This window comes from Trachinotus anak, unplaced genomic scaffold (genome assembly GCF_046630095.1).
Source record: "Trachinotus anak isolate AG129_WGS33_773 ecotype Australia unplaced genomic scaffold, CSIRO_AGI_Tana_v1 ptg000012l, whole genome shotgun sequence".
NCBI lineage: Eukaryota > Metazoa > Chordata > Actinopteri > Carangiformes > Carangidae > Trachinotus > Trachinotus anak.
This window is the reverse complement of record NW_027273863.1, coordinates 23,982,418-24,005,000: the sequence shown is the minus strand read 5'-3', so window position 1 is coordinate 24,005,000 and position 22,583 is coordinate 23,982,418. Positions and strand designations below refer to the sequence as shown.

General features: G+C 41.5%; 1 protein-coding gene across 3 annotated transcripts in view; it reads right to left on the bottom strand.

Annotated features, from left to right (window-relative positions):
* LOC139629602 (netrin-G1-like) overlaps positions 1-22,281 on the bottom strand; it is a 61,626-nt gene extending 39,345 nt beyond the window's left edge. For 2 of the 3 annotated variants that reach the window (XM_071492322.1, XM_071492324.1), the window contains exons 1-2: positions 20,634-21,797; positions 15,480-16,155 (exon numbers count right to left, since the gene is read on the bottom strand). In XM_071492322.1, the coding sequence (XP_071348423.1) occupies positions 15,480-15,725 (246 nt within the window). In that variant the 5' untranslated portion in view covers positions 15,726-16,155; positions 20,634-21,797. Of the gene's footprint in view, positions 1-15,479; positions 16,156-20,633; positions 21,798-22,013 lie in introns of those variants that run through there. The other variant, XM_071492323.1, reaches the window with a different exon arrangement.
* Between the last annotated feature and the right edge of the window lie 302 nt (positions 22,282-22,583).

The window sequence follows — 22,583 nt, the reverse complement described above, 5'->3', positions numbered from 1 at the left end:
ACAAAAATACACCAGAAATATCGCAGGTGATGTTTTCTCCTCCAACACCCACATAGAAAATGTCAAAAGTTGTGAGGATGCACACATTATACAAAAATCCATGCACGCACACACACACACACACACACGGGCACATGATGATGTGATGTGAGGCAGATGTTTAAATGACTGACATATGGCCTATGAGACTGACAAAGCGCAGCCTCCTGTTGATGTGCCTTTTGACATGAGAGGTGGCTGGGCAGATAAATTCTCGGGCCAGTGACAGCTGCTGTTGAAGGATGGGTGCAGGCAATCCAACCAATCAGTTAAGCTGACAGATTCCTGGACTTGAAGCTCAGATCACAGACTGAACTCGCCTCACTTTCCTACTCCTGCTATCTCCCTTTAATTCAGCTTAGTTATTATATCTCATCACGTTAATAGAAAACATAATCCGGTCACAATTACGTTTCCAACAAAGCATATTTGCTGTTGCAGTTCTGTTGTAAATAAATGTGATTTCTTTCCGAGACAGGGTTGCTCTGAGATGGCTACTGCTTACTAAATTAATTTGGCTTGACTTTATTTGAACGATGACCTTTTTTCAGGAAAAAAGAAGAAATATTATGCTATCAATTACCGAACAGTCCTGGGGGCAGCTGATTCTATTTATTTGTGGGTATAAAAAGAGACCCACAGCATATACAGAAATCATTTAGTACAAAAAATGCACAGCAGTTCAGTCATAGGGCACAATAGTGGAAGGGTATAATAATGATAGTTATATTGTCAATTAGTTGCAGCAATTAGACTTAATCAAATTGTAGGACAATAAAATAATTTAATTTTGATTATTATAATTTTTTTACTTCCCACCCACACAAATACAGGACATGCATGCATACAATAAATACTGTTTAGATGGATAAGATGTTTATTTATGATTAGCAAATTGATGATGATGATGATGACTGTTTCTTTATTCCCTATTTCTTGGTACTTAATGAAAGTTGTTTACCACTTTCGTTTATATGCAGATGATCTAAACCACTTGATTTGGAGGTATAAGCAAATGTGGGAACACCCGAAATGTTTACCAACCCCTTGAAGCAAAGGAACGAGTCATTTCACAGGTCCAAGTTGGAATTAGTTGATCTGTTAATTGTGATGGATGATTACGGATCTGGGTCTGGGTAATTATTTCACCATTCACCTCTCTTCCTAATAACCTCTCAGTTACATGATTATCTTGGATTTTGTTATAGTAATGTCACTGCATTCCCCAGTCTTAGCAATTATTCGGTTAAGTACAATGTTAACATTACCTTTGCGTTTAGCATTTAAGATAAAGCTAGTAGCAGTAATATAACATTAATGAGCCTGTAACCTGCTTTTCTAGTTTTATGCTGAGCCCTCAGTAACTGCCTCACTACAGAGCCTCTGTGGCTGTGAGAGAAGTCTCTCCCACTGGACCTGAGGTGTTGCTGGATTAATCAGCCCATGATCCTGCTTGGCCTTACACCTCCTAACCTTCCGCATCACACCTGCAGACCTGTCGTTGGCCCAAACCCCCTCTATCACACCTCCGGATGTCCATCCTCATTCACGTGGTGCACCAGAGGAGGAGAAAATTGACAAATGACAGCCTGGTGATATCACTCGGCCATGATTCAGTGTTCAGGGAGCTGATCCAAGACAACAAAAATGACGATGATTTGAGCTGAAGCACTACTTGACAAAATCACACGATGCCCATCGGAGACCACAATAAATTCTCAACTTCCAGTCAGCGTAAAAGGCAGCCTCTCTTTGCCCTGCACTCGCACAGTACCTTGATATAACTGGGGATGATACGTTTGTGGTGATACAGAGAAGACAGGCCAAAATGGATGATATCAAAGTAGATCTGGGTCGGCTTTTCAGAGGAGGGAATGCTCAAGTGTATAGTGAACACTCAGACTGGGTGTTGATCCTTTCAGGGCTTGGTATAAACCCTGACGGAAGAGACAGCTGAGATGAGCCATGGTGAGATATTGGGAGAGTCGGAGCTTTGGCAGAAACTCAATAGAGCTTTAATGACCTGCAGTCAGGGCCAGAAGTGGCTCACAACAGAGCCAGGCTTTTCATTCCTCTGACCTTCAGAGGAATGAAGGACACAAGGATTGCACATCTGACCTGTGAGTGCTCCATCATATCATATCTTAGGTTGGAGGGTCATGACTGTCAGAGACCTGACAACAGATAATACACAATTCAATTCAATACAGACAATTCAATATCATGCACGTCCAAGAAACACGTTCGTACATGTTATCTTGACAGCCTGAATGGCCAGGACATGTGAGCAGTAGCCTCAAAGCAAATGACGTCCATGCATTTTAAAAGACCATACCTGTGGTTTTGCGTGCTTACTGCAAATCACATGCACTTTACACCACTACTAAACATGCTGTGGTGTGTGCTACTGTGTTTTAGAAAATGAAATGTACTTTTTCTGCAATTCATTTCTGTGTATTTTGAAAACTGATCAGCCCAAACTTGCAAAAGGGGTTCCCAGGATAATTTGGAGGGGTCACAAGATGATTTAAAGAATAAAATGTACATAAAATTGTTTATTTTTTTCTGGTCTATTTTTCTTTCCTCCAGCTCTTCATTTATAAAAAAAAAAAAAAGAAATAATTAGGCAAAAACACTGGTTAAAAAGCTCATATACAGCTGTAACCTGTGAAGATGTTTGACAAATATTTCTCCATTTTAAGGTATCAGAAGCTGTGGTCAAAAATCCTTTTTATAAATTAATTCAGTACAGTCTTTTAAAGTCAAGCTGCACTCCATCAATTGAGCATTCCACTTCTGTGCTGCAGAGGCTGAGATATCTTAGCATTATAGAAAGTTTGACTCATACTTAAGACTAGACTTGTAGGTCTGAGACTTATTGACTTCAGCTATTCTAAACATAAATGTAAAACTAGTGAAATGCCCTTTTAAACTGCATTACATTGCAGTGAATTGCAGATTTTGATGCTCACTGTGACTGATTACACAATCCAAGCGAGTGACATATGTGATTTATTTTTGTGGAGATTTATTTTGCAGATCAATTCCTGTTTGTGGATTAACTGTTTATTGACAATGTCCTCGATTTTGTGTTAAGATGGCAAATACTGTAGATAATACTTTGCACACTGCCTGTAGAAATAGTAACTGTGTAGGTTGGCAGAGAGACATGCTAATTTATACAGAAATGAACACAGACCAATAGCTGCTTGGAGTGAGGGGAAAACGTCACGCAGCATAATCTAAGACTGTATTAAATGCATTAATTTTTTTTTTTTTTTTTTTTTTTTTTTTTAGCAAAAACGAAAAATATTCATGAAATGTCATTAAAGAGGTAAAACTTGCAAAGACATCAGCGTCTTCCTTTTAAGTGTCATGTGCGGGGCTGCACGCAGCAAAACAAAATGAAAACATTTACATCAGGTGGTGAAGTGAACAGCACATCAGAGGGTGCAGAGGTGACGGCTGTAACTTGCTATTGGCGCAGATGTCTGATCAAAACAAAAACACAAACTTCTCCCGGCGCTCATGTTTCGATTTGCCACATGCCAAGCACTCCGCCCTTTGGAATGTAGCCCTCGCCAAAGCAGTCCCTTTGAGGACTGCAGCACAGCCAGTCTGGCCTTTTGAAGTACACTGCTTGGCAAATCAAACGCACCGCCATCCACGGACGCAGCCTTGATTGGGATTCATGGGGCGTCGGCAGACGAGGGGAAACGTACTCCACATTAATTAACACCTGGCCTCATTATCTGTCCCATGTGGCAGAGTCCCACTGGGGTAAATTTAACACCACCTTATTATCATTGGGGATGGTGGTGGTGAGCTTTCATGTGCGTACATTTGATTTAGTGTGAATCTGCGTGTGTGTGTGTGTGTGTATGTATAGAGAACTGCATCAAAGTGATTTGTACATGTGCATTTGTTATTTTTGTATGTTTATTTGTATTTGTGTATTAGTGTGTGTGTGTGTGTGTGTGTGTGTGTGTGTGTGTGTGAGGGATGAGATTCCCTCTGATGCCAGGATTCAATAAAAAGCTTTAACATTGCTATAATGAGAGGATGTTTAATTCTCTTTGCTCGATCTTTGCGGCGCTCTGTATTCCAAAGCAGCCTGTGGATAAAACACCGCCTGCTTGTGTGGTAAAAATTGATATCTTTCTTCTCAAGATACTTTAGACAGAATACTTAACACAGGCAGATGTGTGTGTGTGTGTGTGTGTGTGTGTGTGTGTGTGTGTGTGTGTGTGTGTGTGTGTGCGTGTGCGTGTAAAACAAACACATCAGATGAATTTACAGACATCTCTTTTGATCCCATACAAATGCAGCATGACACTAACAATGCCAGGTTTGATTCCCATTGGCTTTAGCTGAGCTAAAAACATTCTCACTCACTGTGGATAAAGTTGATCTCACCCTTTTGACAAGATTCATATGCTGTAAGACGTATAAAGGGTAGCGCACTTGTTTACCGGTGTCATCCCCCATTTATGTTCAGCATGTCATGTGTCCATGTCATATAATCAACAAAAAACGAAATTTACAGTGAATGTTCTTTTTATAATAAACTACCAATAATCATCACAAGACACTAAAAAACTCCACGCTGTAATGTTTAAGGTTTTATGCATCACTTTACTTATCATTTAATTTTAATTCTGATAATGGCCAAATAAAATTCTAATATTTCTAGTTTAGGCACCGACACCACGACCATCTGTTGCACTCCTATTGATCCATATAGTTTAAAACAATTTAAAATGAATGTGAAAGTGTTGGCCATTTGTTACCACTTCTCCATCCTAACAATACACTGATAAACTATGCTATCATTGCATTATTGATTTTGACTCTTGCTAGCCTTATATAAGCAGCTTTAAAATGTATTAAAATCTGCCGCTGAGGAATTCCAAGTCTTCTAAGGACACAGACTGAGTTCTCAGTCATTCTCAATGAGATGCAGGGGTCATCGCAGAGAAATTTATAGAAACTGGGATGAAATTGAGAGGGTGGGGGGAAAAAAAAGAATGAGACGGAGTAAGAGTGAAATTGCTGCATTGTTCATCAGTGTGTTAGCTCATAGCGTGTCAACTCCTCCTCCATCTTTTTCAATCTGCATAGTTATTAGAGGCTTTTATTAATTTGAAATGCCAAAGTGAGGAATAAAGCATTACTGAAATGTCACCCTTTCAATGAGCATGATAAAATCACACCAGCCACTTTTGTAAACGACCATTCTTCCCTCCTGTACTTCTCTCTCTCTCTCTCTCTCTCTCTCTCTCTCTCTCTCTCTCTCTCTCTCTCTCTCTCTCTCTCTCTCTCTCTCTCTCTCTCTCTCTCTCTCTCTCTCTCTCTCTCTCTCTCTCTCTCTCTCTCTCTCTCTCTCTCTCTCTCACAGAGATCGATATGGCCTGACAACATGATGGCTGGGTTTCCTAAGGGGAGGTGGGTCGCAACAGTTGCCTGTCATCTCGCCATTATTTCTCTATTTCATTTCTTGCCCCTTCAATGTAGTTCATGAATTCTCAAAATCAAAACAAAAAATACATAAAACTCTGCCTTGTAAGGCTAGACCTTTTCAAAAATAAATAAATAACACAGCCTGCATTTTGACTTCTTTGGGATTTTTGAGGTAACACAATGCAAAGTCGGTGTGCTGTACACATTAACACCTTGAAAGAATTTTTTAACATTTTGAGAAATGTGCTTATTTGTTTTCTTTTTCTAAGAGTGAGATGACAAGATCGATGCCGGTCTTATGTCTGTCTATTAGGTACAGAGCTGTATAACTTTAGCTATAGCTTGTTGAAAAAAAAGTTGTCAAGGCAAGTAAGCATGTAACTCCTTGTAAGACCACAACGTATAATATGTTGTGTTAAGCAGTGAGCTTTAGAGATTCTGGTGGGCAAGCTAACTGCCTCATGGTTCCAACTCCATAGTTGATGCAGAGTCATGAGAGTCTCTTCTCACGTAACTCTAAACAACACAAGAAGTAATTTTAGGGGAAGTTGTAGCCAGAGATGCTGCAGAGAGGCACTGGGTGATAAGAAATGGCTCGTAGACTAAACTCTGAAATCAAAATGATCATTTTTACATTTCTGATTTTGTAAGGGCTAAACAAACAAGATACATCATCTAAAAGACAGCTTTAAAGGAGTTGGTAGGTGTATTTGAAGAAAGCCATATGCTAGCTATTCCCCTGTACTTGCAGTCTTTAAGCTAAGCTACACCAACTACGGTTTGACTATACTTAACACAAAGTACTATGTATTTCCTTATTTGACTGTTGAAATAAAGCACAACATCACACTTGCTGACACCCACTGCACATTGAGGCCACATCCAAAAAGTGTTTCTCTACACAAGAGCACTGCAATAGAAACTACAAGTTTAATTATTGTAATATTCCAGAAGAGATTGTTTGCTGTGTTATCATTTAAATAGATGGAGGAGCCCTACTGAAAATGTCTGTATTTGTAGCACAGCTGTATTCCCACCAACACGTATCTGTCAGGTTAAAGCTTTCAAAGTGTTCCTCTCCCATGAGAGCACTGCTTGATTGCTTGACACTCCTCAGTCTGGCTAAAATTACAGACAGTGTCTTGAGGGAGGGGAAGTCCTTCACACGCACATGCACTTCTCTGCAAGAGGAAAAAAGGAAAAAAAAAAAAACTTTGGCAGATGGGTGAGCCAAGTTGAATTTTTTTTGGGCAGCAAGTGAAAGCCAGTCTGCCAAATAGCTTTTGAGTAATTCAATTACTGTATCTTTTACAAGAATCCCATTCAGCTTGTCAAGCATCAAAAGAGGCTGAATGAGTGTTCAAGCACTGAAGGCTTTGAGAGCAAAAATAATTCAATTTAATGGTCAAGAAATACCTTTTATTTTCAAAATTACAATGTGGACAGTCCAGTTACCCTCTTATTTCATTACTGGAAAGGTAGAAGAGCTGAGATGGACATGGCAAAAACAGGAGGTACAGGATGCTTTGAGGGGCAATTCAAAGTTAAAGTCGACGGGTCACCACAACAATGTCATCTCTACAGAGGGACTTCCTTGAAAGCTCATGACTGTCACTCTCTAAGAAGCACTGTCTCATTGGTATTGACAGGCACCAGACACACTGAAATAACAAATTGTTTCCTGTGTAGTGAGGTGTAAGACAAACACAGTGATTCACAGATGAAACATTCATGCTTGTATTATGCCTTTGCCAGGGAACCGGCAAAAATGCGTTGGCATGTAAGTCTGCAGCAAATTAGTTAAATGTGGCTGAACTATGTGGCGGAAGGAAGCTGAGTCATATCATGAGGTAATAGGATTTCCTTTGACTCATTCCAAAATACCATCTTATCTCCTGCAATTTGAGTCCTCAAGCAAGGCCCAGTAAATGCTAACGAGATTCATCTTTGTCACCCTGCTTTTAAATTCAAACCTAGGGGGAACAAAGACGACTTAATATTCCATGTAAAGTTTGTTGATGTTGAATTTGAAGGGATGAGAAGCAGGGATGCAGTTGATTCACTTTCACTTTGCTTATTTCAAAACCTGGAACAAATGTCCAAATCACATGAGGAGTGTCCCAATTTTTCTTATTGCAAGATCCTTCTGCTACGTATAGCTTTTTATAGCTGAAATCTAAAACACCAGTTGACTGACAGCAAATACTCTGCATTGGCTGGTAAAATAACTTCACTGTGGTTTACTGATAACACATTACATGATTTCTGGAAATTTGAGTTCCAAAGTTCCAATCTCGTTCCCCTACATGGTACGTGAAACCACTAAAACACCAATTAGGCACTGGAGCACACTGATGAATTTGTTGCTTTTGAAAGTGCACTACTGTGTCTTCATCACAGTCAAAGACATAAGGCAGGCACATATACTGTATAGTCAACCTAGAAAAGGTGCACGCTTGTCTTTGAGTAATTGTTTTAACAGGATTTCAAATCTAGTGGATAATGGATCAAGAGATGTTGAGATGTTTCAGTCTGGACCAAAATGGTGGACCGACCTAGCATGACTAATCCTAGTATTTTATTTAATAAAAAACTGAGTGGGGGAACCCTGAGTGCTATAGATGTCGTGTGTACTATGACTACATGATTTCATATAGCTCAGCCTGACGTACCTGATGTGACTGGAAGCCTAGGGATTTCCACAAGACTGAAAACACAATTCTGTGGGTTGTGACATTGCTTGGCCATGTAAGAATGATTACGCCATATCTCCAGCAAGTTCTTCTGGATCTACTCCCTGCGTTGTTTGAATTACATGTGCCTTGAACCCAGCTGCGTTAAGTGGAAAAGTGTGTCACATTTTCACTTCATCATATCAAACACCGTGGGCAACGTAATCTCACGGAAAATCACGGCCTGACAATCTGCCACGCCAAGCAGCTTGGTTCCATCATGTCAGTGAAGGTACAATATGAGAGCTGTGCAGAATTAGAACTGTTTATAAAGCTGTCTGTTTTCAATACAGACATTAGGTGACTTGAATGGGTAAGAGAATGTACGTGGATTTCAGACATTTGCATTACAAAGTCTGATGTTCTTGCAATTTGAGGTCATGGGCAACAAAAGGAAAACTGCAATTATTATCGTTTTTGCTGAGAAAGCAAGAGTCCTCCATACACCTACTTGAAATTATTCAAAACTGGCTTTTCACGTATTATGTCTGCTTTGGATAAAAAAATTAAAAAAGAATGAAACACTTATGCATATAGTTAAATGCACTCCGTTTCAGACAGCAAACATGCATTCAAATGTTAAGCTGTCCAAAAAGACTGTATAGTCGAACCACAAAGCCCATCACTTTCTTTTATATCTCTATGCATAATTCATCTGTCTTTGTATTTACAACCCTCCAAGAATTAACCTGTCACAGATCCCGGGGAATAATGCCGACATATCTCTATCTGTCAAGTGCTCACCTTATATGGAGCATCCAACCTCACCATGTTCAAACAAAGCATAGATATTATGCATCATCAGCTGACAGAAAACAAGGGACTGGGAAATTAAAAAGCCAGGAGACAAAGGAGGTGGCAGGCGAGTGAAAGAATAAATGATGACTCCCCCCCTCTCCTGGAGTCAGGGGACATGTTGCATGTCATCTCGGTGTCTTAGTACGCAGTGGTGCGGTGATGATGTGCTGGGCAGGGCCAGTTCAGAACAGAGTCAAGGGCACCGGGGTGACGGGAAGCTAAACGCTCCAACTGTTCCCTGTCTCCAAACAAATATATGGATGAGTGAATCCCCCCCACCACCAAGACGGAAGGGTGCAGAGATCAAAGAGGGGCAATGGCAGTTTCCGCTTTGACCTCTGAACTGGTTGGTTATTTCAGCAGCTATAAACTGACAGTGTTGATGATACTGATCCTCAGACTGCTTTAGCACAGTCAGTCTGTGTCCAAAATCAATTTTTATTTACTAGGTAGTGCTCCGTATACTGTATAATAACCATTTTATTTCTATATCCAAATTCTGAGTGTGAAATTTATGCACTAGATAAATAAAGTACTTTCTGCTAACAATTCCAATTCATAACGCATCATTTTTTTTACTCTGTCGATGGGAAAATTACAGTTATGGGACACTGCAGCTATCACTGATGATGCAAAAATGATACGATTCATGAGTGTTTCAAACCTCAGTTTACTGCTCTCTACAGTTTAAACTACCAAGTGTGTATTACACTGGAGTCTAACCCAATGAGTGAAACAGGGAGTGATTTTAGACCTGGCCACAGAGTTAGCCAGTTGGATGAAGATTTGATTAATCCTAATTTTTGAAGTCGGATCAGGGTAATCATTCAACCCTGTTATTATGTTCTTCATGCAACTATTCTACAACAGCAAACACATTTTGTAATTTAGTGGCACCCAGGATGCGTTTTTATCAACATAACGAGGACAGTTTTACATCAGATAAATCTGCAAACTTCTCAGTGTCACCTCATTGTCACTCCTATTTTACTTAAAATAATTAAGCAGGAAGCAGGTTTGTATGTTTATGTGTAAGAGCTCAAAGTGGTTGATAACGAAGCTTCATTGGAGTTGTAGTTTAGACCTTCTCCGTCTGTGACTAAAAATAAGATTGATGAAAAAGTGTTTGCACTCTTTAACGATTGATCCAACATTTGTTTTGGCAGGTTGACATAATTTGTCTTGGCTTCCAAAACTGTGTCCACCTACACTTCCAGAACTTTCCAGGACTGGAAAAAAAGATTTTGCCTGTGAACCTAATCTGGGCAGCAATTACATTTCTTCCAAAATTTAACAAGCAAAATGAGTTAGTAGTTCACAAACACATTTTGTGGAGTTGAAGCACCAGACTTTCTGCAGATTCACTATTTCTGTTCATGACCTCACAGCCAGTGCAGCAAAGGTTACTTCCCTTTCTCCCATCCATAATCTATTTCTCTTTCTAAAGTCGATTACGTCAGTTCTTGTGGGCATGTAAGACACAGATTGAAAGTTCACAATGGCTCCCATCATTGCCAGCAAAGATAAGTCTGCTGCACTGACTGTCAATAACGTGGCAGTCTCCGAGCAGCTTAGCAGGAGCTCTCAACTCGTCTTTCCTCCCTAAGCCTCCGAGGGGGCCGTGTGGTGAACTGGCAGCCGAAACTCCTTTCATCCATTCTGAGAGAACTGAATAAAGTTCAGAGGAATTACAAGAATCTACCCAGTTAAACTCAGAGTAGCTGGAATAAACGCCATTACTGAATCAGTCTCACAGATTATACAATTGCCAACATGACGCAGATGAATCAGCATGGCAGCAGATAGTGTGGAGCATGTGGGCAGATGACACCTGACTCAAAGCTCACATTCATTCATTTAGATCCAGAGCCAGATGACTGAAGATGCTGTGGGAGAACAGAGCGTCTCTCAACTTCCTACTCAAAGACTTTTCCCTACCGTGTTTCCAACCACCAAACCACTGGGTGAGAAGTTTCTATAATCAGTAGGGCACTAATTTAAACACTGCTCCACTGCGGCAGTTGCAGTTAGAAATGCTTGCCAGGGTGGTCTGCTTAACAAAACAGAATTTATTTACCCAGCATATTCAGATTGTGAAAATTTTAAGACACTGTGGCAGCCATCTGCCAAATGCTTATTTATTTTTCTGTGGAATAAACATGTCCGTGCCCATTACTTGGCAACTACAAATGATTTGGTTTGACTTTGAAGTGCATGAAAATTAAACCACTTCTCTCAATGAAGTCTATGTAATGGCCTGCCACTTTTGTGAATTGCCGTTAAATCCCCCAAAGCCAACCTGATTTGGACTTTAGAGAGTGAGCGAAGTGCTGTAATTAAAAACACTCTCATGTCTGTTAACCATATCAAAAGTGATTATGAGAGGTTTTAGATGCAGATGTCTTTCAGCAGGCGTTCTTCTGCATCTATTGTTCATTAGGGCCCATGTGGTGCACTAGTGTAATAATTGTCTCGCCTACAACCATTCAAATGGGTCTAATTAGATAATTTGTGTTAATGCTGAATATTAAAAATGTCTTTTTTCCCCCATTAATTAAAACAGGAAGCATGACTAAGAAATTTTATACAAATTTGTGAAAGTAATAACAATAAGCAATGTATCAATTAATACAACTTTATCACTGCTCTCTTAAATTATAGCATATGCATTACAACTACTGCATGCAGTTATACATAAAAATGTGTTTTAGCCTGTTAGAAAAAGAACCTAAACTAGTGTTGAATGATAGTGAGTGACGGTGCCACAGTGCACCACAGGAGAGCAGCCTTAATACCAACACATTGAAGAACCCCTGAAGGTCCGCAGCTAAAAATAAAAACAGGGCTAACTCCCTGATGCAGAACACCTGTCCTAGACACTGTTTATTCTGGACTCTCTTTATCGCTTGTCCTGAACATTCAAGAGAAAACACAGCTGAAATTTGCACCAAAACCAAAAGGGTATCTTTGCCATTTCATCCAAAGAGGAAAAAAACCTCAATCCTTAAGATTTAAATATCCACTCTTGAATGAATGATTAATGCCCTTTTCATGAGCAGGGACTCTGTCATAACTATATTTGGCAGAGCCCAGTTTGGACTAAAAAAGAAAAAAAAAAAACATCCTTAAGCAAGGAAAGGGAGGGGTGAGCCATCCAGGATTCTTTGACCATCCACTATGAGGCCAACCAGCTCCTGAGGAAACTGATTAGACCGGGCTCGCAACTGCAGGCATCTTAGTGATTGGCTAAAAGAGCTCATTTGCATGCTCCCCTCATCGCCACCAAACTCTCAGGAAGCACCGGTGGATAAGGTCACTGGTGTCAGTCTGCCTGTGTGCCAGCCGAGAATGTAAACAGATCAAACGCACAACAGCCGCCTAAGTGAGTGCGGGAGGAGCCTGTGTTCTTGATCATCTGGACAATGGTGACCTCGGATTCATGTCGGTGGTGACAGATATCCTGGCAGTCAGATGTAGGGACATCTGAAAATTTGCATTATCATTTAGTCAAGTCAATCTAAAGCATGGCTGTACGCATGTTCGGAGGTGTAGGAGATTGCAAATATTCTTTGTACCTCCTCAACCTGCAGGAATTATGCAAATGTCTGAAATATAAATTGTACATTTAATTAATTTGGTGATTAAACTGCCTCTACTTATTTTTAAAACAGACCTTTTTTTTTAATTCATTCTTGACCAATTGTTGTATTGTATCACTGTCTTGGTGAATACTTACCTGAAAAAGAATCATTTTCAGGGTGGAAAATGAAGACATTTTGTTTCTTTAGATTTATAATTTAGCATTTTATAATCAATAAGGCTTGGCAGGTCCAGGAGGTCAGAATTTTGGCCAATCCAGCCAAAGTCAACATGCTAACATGCTCACAACAGCAATGTTAAGACACTGATGTTTAGCAGATTCACCATTTTATTTGAGCATTTCAGCATGCTAACATTTGCTAAGTAGCACTACATAGAAAGTAAAGCTGAGGCTCATGAGACTGTCATTAGTTTAATTTAGGTATTATGTTATAAACCAAAACTTGTGCACTGAAACTGATATTTTGGCCTGCAGGTGGCATTGGGTGGCATCATCTCAGTTATTAGAATTCAGCCTGAGGGGATGAGGAACGTCTGTATCAAATTTCATTCACCAAAGTTGTTAAGAGTCACCGTCTGGGAATCATCACCCTGCAAGTTTTTTGCCAACCTATCTTGTAGATATTGATATATTTCACTGGATATAAGTGACATTTTTCACCTTTACACCTCTTTAAAAAATTCCATGGCAAACCATCCAATAGTTGTCAAGATATTTCAGTCTGCATCAAAGTGATGGACTGACCAGCTGATGACCGGCTCACCGAGCAACAGACTGACATCCAAACAACCAAGCTGACAAAAAATTTCCAACTTTGCTCCTCTTGTTGATGGAAACAAACACTCCAGCAAACTCTGAACAGTCCTGAAATAGCATCAGCTATTGACATGACATTAACCCAGTGCCAGAACAATCAGGATAATCACATCATCCACTGATGTCAAGAAGAACAGATACATTAGTTGATAGCGTTGTGCACCAGTGCATTAGCTCTCTTTCAACATCAAGGTAGAAACTACTTTAACATATAATTACCATTATAACAATTTTAAATATAGACCAAAGACCAGCAGAAATATTTGGTTATCTTATGACTACCAACTGTAGGTACAACCACACGGTGTAATACAAGCACTTGGTGAAGAAGCATTATTCAGTGAGAAGTGAGCAGTGAGTGACCAGTCTTCTGAGACTTACAAAACTGGTAAATAATCACTACTAGTAATTTTATGTCCATTTTTATAAATGAAAAGAAGTGTAACAATAACAACACAACATACTCTGATAATATATAATAATAGAGATAATATCGTACCATGAAAGAAATATAGTCAGTTCAAAATATGTGATGAATTATGAAAATACATGAAATTATATCTCCAAATCAACAATAAGGGAAACATGGTCAAGTTAATGATAAGACATCATTACTGTCGTGAAATGAAGTATCTGACCAACCGCAGTGCCTCTTTATGCTCCCTGTGTTACGTTAATGTTGCGTATTCAGGATAATCTACTGGGCTGATAAAGGTTTTACAGTTTGTTTTGATATAAAGCTTTGCTGAACGTCACACACGACTGGGGACCGGCTCTTTTTTCATCCTGCAGTGGCATTAAATGTCTCAATGCCATCTGGAGCCGCGAGAATAAAAACTCTCCTTTTAAAGATGCCCGTTTTAATTGGTAAATATTTACTTGCAGGAGCTCTCAGCGGGCACGCACACAACTTCTAATAAAGCGCTTTAAAGCCTGTGGGTTCTCACTGCTTACTTTGAGTGTGACTCTAAACAAATGCAACCTGGGGTTGAACTGTTGATAATGGTTGATAAGGGCCAATGAAACATGTCGCTAAAAAACATTGCAGTGAGCATGCAGTGCATAATAACTGTGCCACTACAATTACCTTGTCACTCTTAACACTAATCCTTCCTCTGTGTGTTTGTGTGTGTGTGTGTGTGTGTGTGTGTGTGTTATTTCTGGGGTTTGAGGGTTGGGGTGTGTCAGCAGTCATCTGTAAAAATGTACTGTGTGTGTGTGTGTGTGTGTGTGTGTGTTTGTGTGCATTTGCATATACTTTGCAGAATTTTTGACCAACTGCCTCAGTCCTCACGTATTCTTTTTTTTTTTCTTTTTTTTTGAAAAAAATACAAATTGACGTTGGGTGCTTTTCTACAGAGCCTTTGAAGAGACAAGTGTGGAAATATTTTGAACAGAAAGAGGAAAAGTAAGGTAAAATGTCTACAGTTCTATGCAACTTTTTGCAAGAGAGCACAAAACTCTTTCAGGGGAATCAAATTTTTGCGAAAGAAAACAAAAATGAAAAAGTGGATTTTGCATCTAAAATATTGTCTACAGAGGAAACATCTGACAAGAAAAACATCAGCACCGTGGAAAATATGACACTTTTCATTTGACTCAGCTAAACCAGTCACATCAGGTCAGAATTTTGTGTTGGTTCAGCCTCTGTAACCTGTTGTGTGTCTGTGTAACCGCACATACAGTAGTGAGTCCTGCGCAGTACTATTCTTAGTGTGTATGTGTGTGCTGTTGTGCATCAGTGTGTCTCCACACCTGCTTGTGCATTTTAGTCTAAATGCATCCCCGGGACCTGAGCGTATTAATGCATGTCAGCATCCATTCGTGTGTGTATGTCAAGCACGCGTGTGTGCTGCTGCATGTTAGCACTTGTATCCTAATACACACTGGATCTGTCTGTACATTAATCTCTGCTGCGGCGGCAGCACGTCGCCTTGTTATGTACTGCTCTCTATCCCTGACCCAGTATGCTGTGAGATCCTGTCTCCAGCCTCATTTGTCTCCATCAGGGGACAGGCAAGGTTACGACTCACCAAAGCGCAATATGTTTCTGGCGGATCTCCACACGTGATATTTGGGGGGTCGAGGGCCACTCGCAGGTACTTTGTCATGTCGGTGGCTTCCGGCTGACAGGCCATGTAGTCCCATGCCAGGCCCTCCTCTGTATAGATCTGGGACTTGCACACGTCATAGTGTCCCCAGGCCGCTGGGTAATGTTGCATGGCATGTGCCACGCTGGTGCAGACAGCTTGCAGAATGAACAATATGGGGCAAAGCATCGCTGATCTTGTTCTGTGTGGTTTCTGTGGATTTCTTCTTTTCTTTATTTGTGCGTTTACAGCTGCTGCGTCGCCACGGAGATGGCAATATCACTGAGAAGTTTCTAAATGAACTGCAGCTTTGAACGGAGCAGTGGAGGATTCGGGAACTGTGGCAGCATGTTGCTACTTTTGTGTCAGCAGCTTCGGGCAACTATTAGCCCCCATTCGGTTATTTTGTCTGCGATTGCTGCCGCTTGTGCCTGGCTGATGAGGTGTGTCAGCAAGTGAGCTTCTCCTGAAGAGTTGAACGTTGATGCAAGGGGTCAACTGACGGTCAGATGTGATGAGCAGCGAGGACTGACACTCCTCATAAGTCAGTGGCTGTCAGATGTCTTAGCTTGATCTGCTGTCAATTGTTAGGCTTTTTTTTTTAGCCACGAGCAGCATCCTAAAGGAGAGAAGAAAAGAAAAAGACAACGCGGTGAATAAAACAGATAATATCAACACACAGAAATATTTGAAACACTGTATTAAAATATTAACACAGGCTCAACATGGTTTAAAGGCACCAGGGTGGATAAATAGAGGATCTCACTACCGACACTGGCAGACACATCCATAATGTTCACACAAACACACTGCAGGGTCCCACTGTTTATATGTATCCCCCAGTAATAACCTCGCCAAAATCACTGTATACAATTCAAATCAAGCTTGTTCTGCAAAGCCTAAGCTCCACTTGATTTTCATAGAAAAAGGCTCATTTCCATGTGTCAAGTCACTGCATTTAAGTTATTGCTTTTTCCGACTCTTGCTCCTTTATAGCCAAAGGTGGAGCTGTGTTTGTCCCAATGCCTTCAGAGGCATTTGGGAAATATTAAAGCAAAATTGGGAGACGGAAATAGTCTATTTGAGGGATTGTACGTTTCTCGGAGCTATCACAAGCCATCAGTCAAATGGCCTAACTCGTCAGGTAATGGCGCCTGGCAGCAGTCAGCGGAGACCCACACGATCTCAGTGTCTCAGGTAAAAATTGTATGTGGTACTGGGGGAAATAAAATGGAGCAGCTATATACAGTGCTCAGATGGCCTGAGGTTTCACCTCAGTGAAAAGAAGTTGATCTTCCTGGGAGTAGCTGCTCAGAGAGACGTGCACACATTTCAATTTTACCTCCTGCCTATTTAGGGCAATATTTTAACAAGCATGTACAGTTGCTTGTTTACAGCCTCTTACAAGTTTGCACACTTAAAAAATGCCTGGCACAACCATCATGATCACACAGAATGTCTGCCCAAGCAGCAGGAGGTTAAACGCCTCGCTCAAGGGCACTTCAGCAGCGCTTGTTGAGGGAAATATGTTACTCATTCTGTTCCTCTGCCCAAATTTCCCCCCACTGATACATACAGCTAAACCAAGTTTCCAGTCTGCAGCTTTATGCTCTACCCCTCCCTACCGGTCTCTGCTGAAGTAAAAATTTTCAGGTAACCTGGGGTTTGAAGCATGTGGAGAGTCTTTTATGTTCAGAGGAAAGAGCTGTTTCTGGATTCGTGTCGAAATATTACAGATTTTAGAGAAGTTTTCAAGTCAAATCAAATTAATTAATTAATCAATGAGGGGATTTTATTAAAAAGAGTCACCATGTGACATGATAAAGATTCAGATCAAAACAAACTATTCTTAATGAGTTTCCGTGTCTGCATGTGTGCGCACATGCAGGCAGGTTTCTGTGCTCCCTGCCGACACTTTGAGGCTTCAGAATTTAGGATTTTAACGTGGCTGCCTTGTCGTCGACTGAAAATTGAATGGGTTTTGACCACATCTAAGGCAATTACTGCTTTCCTTCTCCCAACCTAATGCCCCTTTTACAAAATAACTCCGGGCCTGAATACATCACATCTGTAATGAAAGATAGTCATCTGAGCCAGAGAAATTAAATGTGCTGCTTTTCAGACCCGACGGACCCTTCAAAGTGAGTCGTGTCAGGAGGTGTGGATGGGAGGCTTCATTTGACAGACCTCTAGCGGGAGAAGGGAAGAAACTAGTCCAGAGGAGGAAAAAAAAAAAAAAGTGAGAGGGAAGAATTTTGGCTCTTTAAATGTGCTCGTGTCAATCAAGAAGACTCCTAAGAAAAGGCCAATTACAAATTTGATAACACGGCTGGAGCTCTGAGTGATGAATAAGCCATTTCTTTCATGGGGATGCGTGAATGAAATGTCATAAATATATATGTCGACCCTGATCAGAAATCCGTCGTGAGATGGACTGCTCTCATCTCGCATGCTCACGCACGCACGCACTCACACACATGCACACACACAGACCTAGATAAAACCCTATTTCATAATACCGAAGTTGACTTTCATTATAAAGACAGTCAAATTAGGTACCAGCAGTAGGGTGGTGGAGGTCGCCTATCTTATTTTTATTTAATAGGGAACATTCAAAGCTAATAAGCGACAGCAAATGGAGCTAACCACGGGTATATTGGTTTTAATTCATGGACACCTGGAGTAATGAAATCCATACAGATGAAAAGAAGGGATGTTGGGTGAACCTCCGAGGACATGTATCAGTCAACATCAGAGCACTACTGAGGTAACAGTAAAGGGAAAAAAAAAACACTTCAAATATAAAATGTTTCAAATCTGTTATGCAGAAGAGATTATTTCTGCACACAAAAAGTGTCCTGACACCATTTTGAAAGCCAATTCATCTGCTTTCATTCCTAAACATCACTGAAAGAGGCGTCCCGTGTATGACTGTATTATAATAACTGATTCATAATCTTCCTTGGAGCTGCCCTGGATACCAATTCATTTCTTATGACATCAGATTCTTTACACAAAGCTTAAAATGCAATATACAGCACGATCCTCTGCCTCCTTGTTTCCCCCGTCCCTTCGTCTGAACCTTACAGTCAGGGGAACTCAGAATGCGAGGAAAAACTCAAGAATGTCATAATTTCACTGAGAAAAATATGAGGTCAGATTCTATATTAAAAGTCATCAATATTTGAGCAGCTCTCCATATGCAGGGAGAGAGAGAGAGCTTAGAGCTTAGGGTGACCAACTCATCTCTCTCTCTCTCTCTCTCTCTCTCTCTCTCTCTCTCTCTCTCTCTCTCTCTCTCTCTCTCTCTCTCTCTCTCTCTCTCTCTCTCACTTGTTTTTAAAGCCTCTGAAACACCCCCTTGTGTCCGCTTGCATTCCATCCCCTGGGCAGCTCATGCATGGCAGAGTGTTTTAAAAGTCAGCAGGCAGCCGTGCCCCGTGGCTTATATTGGTTACAAACTCCCGGCCAGACTCTTAAAAACCGTGGCGGATGTATTCCATTCATTTTATAGTAATCCCGCTAAAGTGTGGCTTTGCTTTCTGTCTCCGAGTGTGGCTTTCTGATCGCCTCTTGGCTCCAATGCAGGGCCAGTGTGGAGGGGAGCTGTCCACGGTGCTGAAACACAGGCCATCAGATCTGCTCCTGTGCTCCACACTGACTGGCTGGATGGGCAACACTGATTACAATATGACACTTCTATTGGTTTCAAAATAAAAAATGATGCTCCCTCTGTGGCTTAACCCTCAACAATTACTATTTTGTTGTCTCGCCTTTCTGTGTCGAGCACCTGGTCAGGATTTTGAATGTGCGCATATACAATACCGCCTTGTTGTGTTTATTGATTTTGCTGACTTCCAACCAATAACTTCTGATCCACGGCCAGTTTGAGCAGACTGATGCTTTGTGGTTGGCTGATGAGTGCAACAATAAGCGGGTTAATGCTTCCAACGTTCTCCCAGCCAAGAACCAACCCTTCCATATGACTCACAGTGGGATCGACTGGCAAACGGAAGCATGTCTGCACTGGCACACAATCGTCTTCTGATTGTCTTTTTCTCCTTCGTTCTCTCTCTCTGGGTCCCTCATTCAATCTCCCAGTCCTGCGCTTTCTCCCTTTCTCCCCTCACTATATCTTTGACTCTCTCGGTAGCAACCCTCCTTACACTTGATCTGTAAGCACATAAAACATACAAGTCCCAGGGCTGCACCTTTAACCCCTGCAACTGAAGTCACATTATCCCCCTTTCCATTTACAACAAAAGCAGGCTGTGCTTTCCTGCAAAGAGCCTTTTCCCTGAGAGGATGTGGTTGATGTGGTGACAATGTGAGGGTCCCTAAGTGTGGAGTCCAGCCAGCCTGCCTACACCACTGCCACATAAATCTGCTGCCATGCATTATTCAAAGTCCTCCTCCTCAACGACTAACATGCAAAAACGCAGAGCATGGTCAAATCCAGGACATGTAACATTCATTCATTCCACAATCTTACATTTCTCTGGACATGGACACAATTTTAATTAAGCTGCAAAAAAAATAAAAAAAATAAAAAAAAAAATAAAAGCAACCGTTTGACAGAGCTTGCGGTAGTTTGGATAATTGAGAGGCTGTGTCCGGTATGTTCTGGGTCACATTTTGCGCAGAGGCGAGGCACACCTAGATCTGACTTCACTGACCTGCTGCGCAACAGGTTAAAGTGACATTATTTCATTTATTAAACGACTGGCGCCAATGGGGGCGCAACTGAAATAACAGATTAAGTGTATACGATGCAAATTCAGATATATAACACCCCATATCCCATTCATAGAGGAGTCTCCTCAACGTAGCAAAACTCCCTTAAACAGGGAATATGGTGAAACGTTGTGGATATAAAAACTGCAGGGTTTTTACATCAGCCGCTCATTCCTTATTTATTCTACCCACTTCAAACCTGATCACTGGCAACGATCCGCCCATCAAACAGCCCACTCTAATTACCCTGTGATTGCCCGTTTAGTCACGATTGTCATCATCATACATGTGGCGATATGCAAAAAAAAAAAAAAAAAAAAGGAAAATGCACAATGTTAATGCTCAAAACAGAACAATACTCACACTGAAACCGGCTCCTGGGACGGACTGCTCATTCAACAAGTTATTTACCAAGAGTAGTTGCAGAAAGGTTCTCACATGCCTTTGACTGCTTCTTCTTCTCTGTTAATTCTTCTAATCTCCCACCAGGTGGATCAATAAAAGCGGCGTACGCGCAGAAAGTGCGGCGCTTTCCTCTTAGTTCCAACTTTACTTTCAACTTTTGCGTTTTGACTGAAGCAGCCTCTGGTTCCAAACAACACTTCGTGACCCGCTCGCCTTCACAGCCTCTCTCGCCGTCGCGTATCGACTGGCGTCCGCTCGACTTTACGCAGCGCTGCTCTTGGCGCAGCGTTCATCGGAATGGCGCACAACAAATACTTAGGGCTTAGGGGATTCACGGTGGTCCCGAATTCATGAGAGTCCATCAGCACGTATTAAAAACACATCCCGATGGAGAGTAACTCTGGGGGTCGTTTGGATAGGTTGGGCAGATTTCTCAGCTCAGCCGAGTTGTGGACGGTAGAGGAGGAGAGAGATGAGCAACCTTCCTCAAACGGAGCCACTATGTCCAGTTACATATGAGCGCTCCGCCGGGTCCTAAAGGTAACACTGACTGCCTGGTAAATCCCAACTTCACCCTTTATTGTCACCCGGCTATTAAATCCCACTTACTGCGCCAAAGACAGTCGTTTATTCTAACAGGCAAGTGAACTGGTGGATCTTATTCCTTCTTGCCTGTGAGGCTGATTTTGTGTTTAAAATTCAACTCACCTCTAGAATTGAACAAAGAAAGTGGAACCTTTTGAAATTCCTGAAAATATAATTTCTCAGTTTTATTTCTATTCGAAACTCTTGCGTGATAGGATTTGACCAGTAAACGATGACGCATTTGCAGTGACAGTAAAGTGGAATATTCTGTTTGAAGTTGCTGGTTAATTCCTCAGCAGTGGTTCTGCATCGCTTCCTACAGCGGTGTCCAGGTCCCTCACAGCGCAAACAGCTGCAAGCCCAAGCGCACTGATGTCAAGTGTTACCTACCGCCATGCAAATCAGACCCAAGCATAAACTCAGTGACTTTTTATTAGCACATTCCAGTAGCCTGAACAAGGACAGGGGCGCATGTGGAGAGAAAATCCACCGAAACTTAACAGAGGCGAGTCGTCGGGGCAGAAATCCACAGTACAGCACAATTAAGATGCAGCCTTAGTTAGAAGAATAGGATCACATAAGGAAAAAATACACCCACACACACACACACACACACACACACAGTCTGAAAACACAATATAATTTGGTTGCCTGTCCGCTGATAACCGCCCGGAGGTCCTAGACGCAGATTATTCCCACTACAACACCGCTTCAGGAGAGCATGCCTGCGGAAGACAAACATAAAGCTCTTACCTCCGACCTAAGAATGTGGGAGAGAACTGCGCTTGCGGGGGGGAAAATAATTCAAAAAATGCAAGAGAGAGATGAATAAAACTCCTCTGGCCGGAGTTGTTGGTGTAATTAATTGAAGGCAGAGCTGAAAGAATAACTAGAGTTCGGTGCGCTTTGCGTGCTCCCTTGGCGAGGAGTCATCGATGTCACCCTCTCCACTACAGGGTGCCAAGCAGCACGGCGAGCAGCCGCGGTGACAGCTCGCTTTGAACACGCATTTTAATTGTGGTGTAATGCCAACTGGTGTGGATCGCACGATAAGAACAACCGCGCCCAGCTGAAGGTCACCGCAGTAATTGAGTAGACTCATGTCGGTTGCAGCAAAGCCTGGAAACAATCAGTAACAATCAGAAACTCTTTATTCTTCCCTCACGTTTGGAAGGGCGTGCAGAGGGCTTGTGTTCCTTCAGAGAGCACGCAGGGAGCACCGGGGCTCTTTTTTTTTCTTTCTGTTGCTGCTCTTTGTAAATCGTTTAACAAGGAATGCAAAGGTGCAAACTGCTCCGGAGAGCTGCTCACTTTTCTCACATT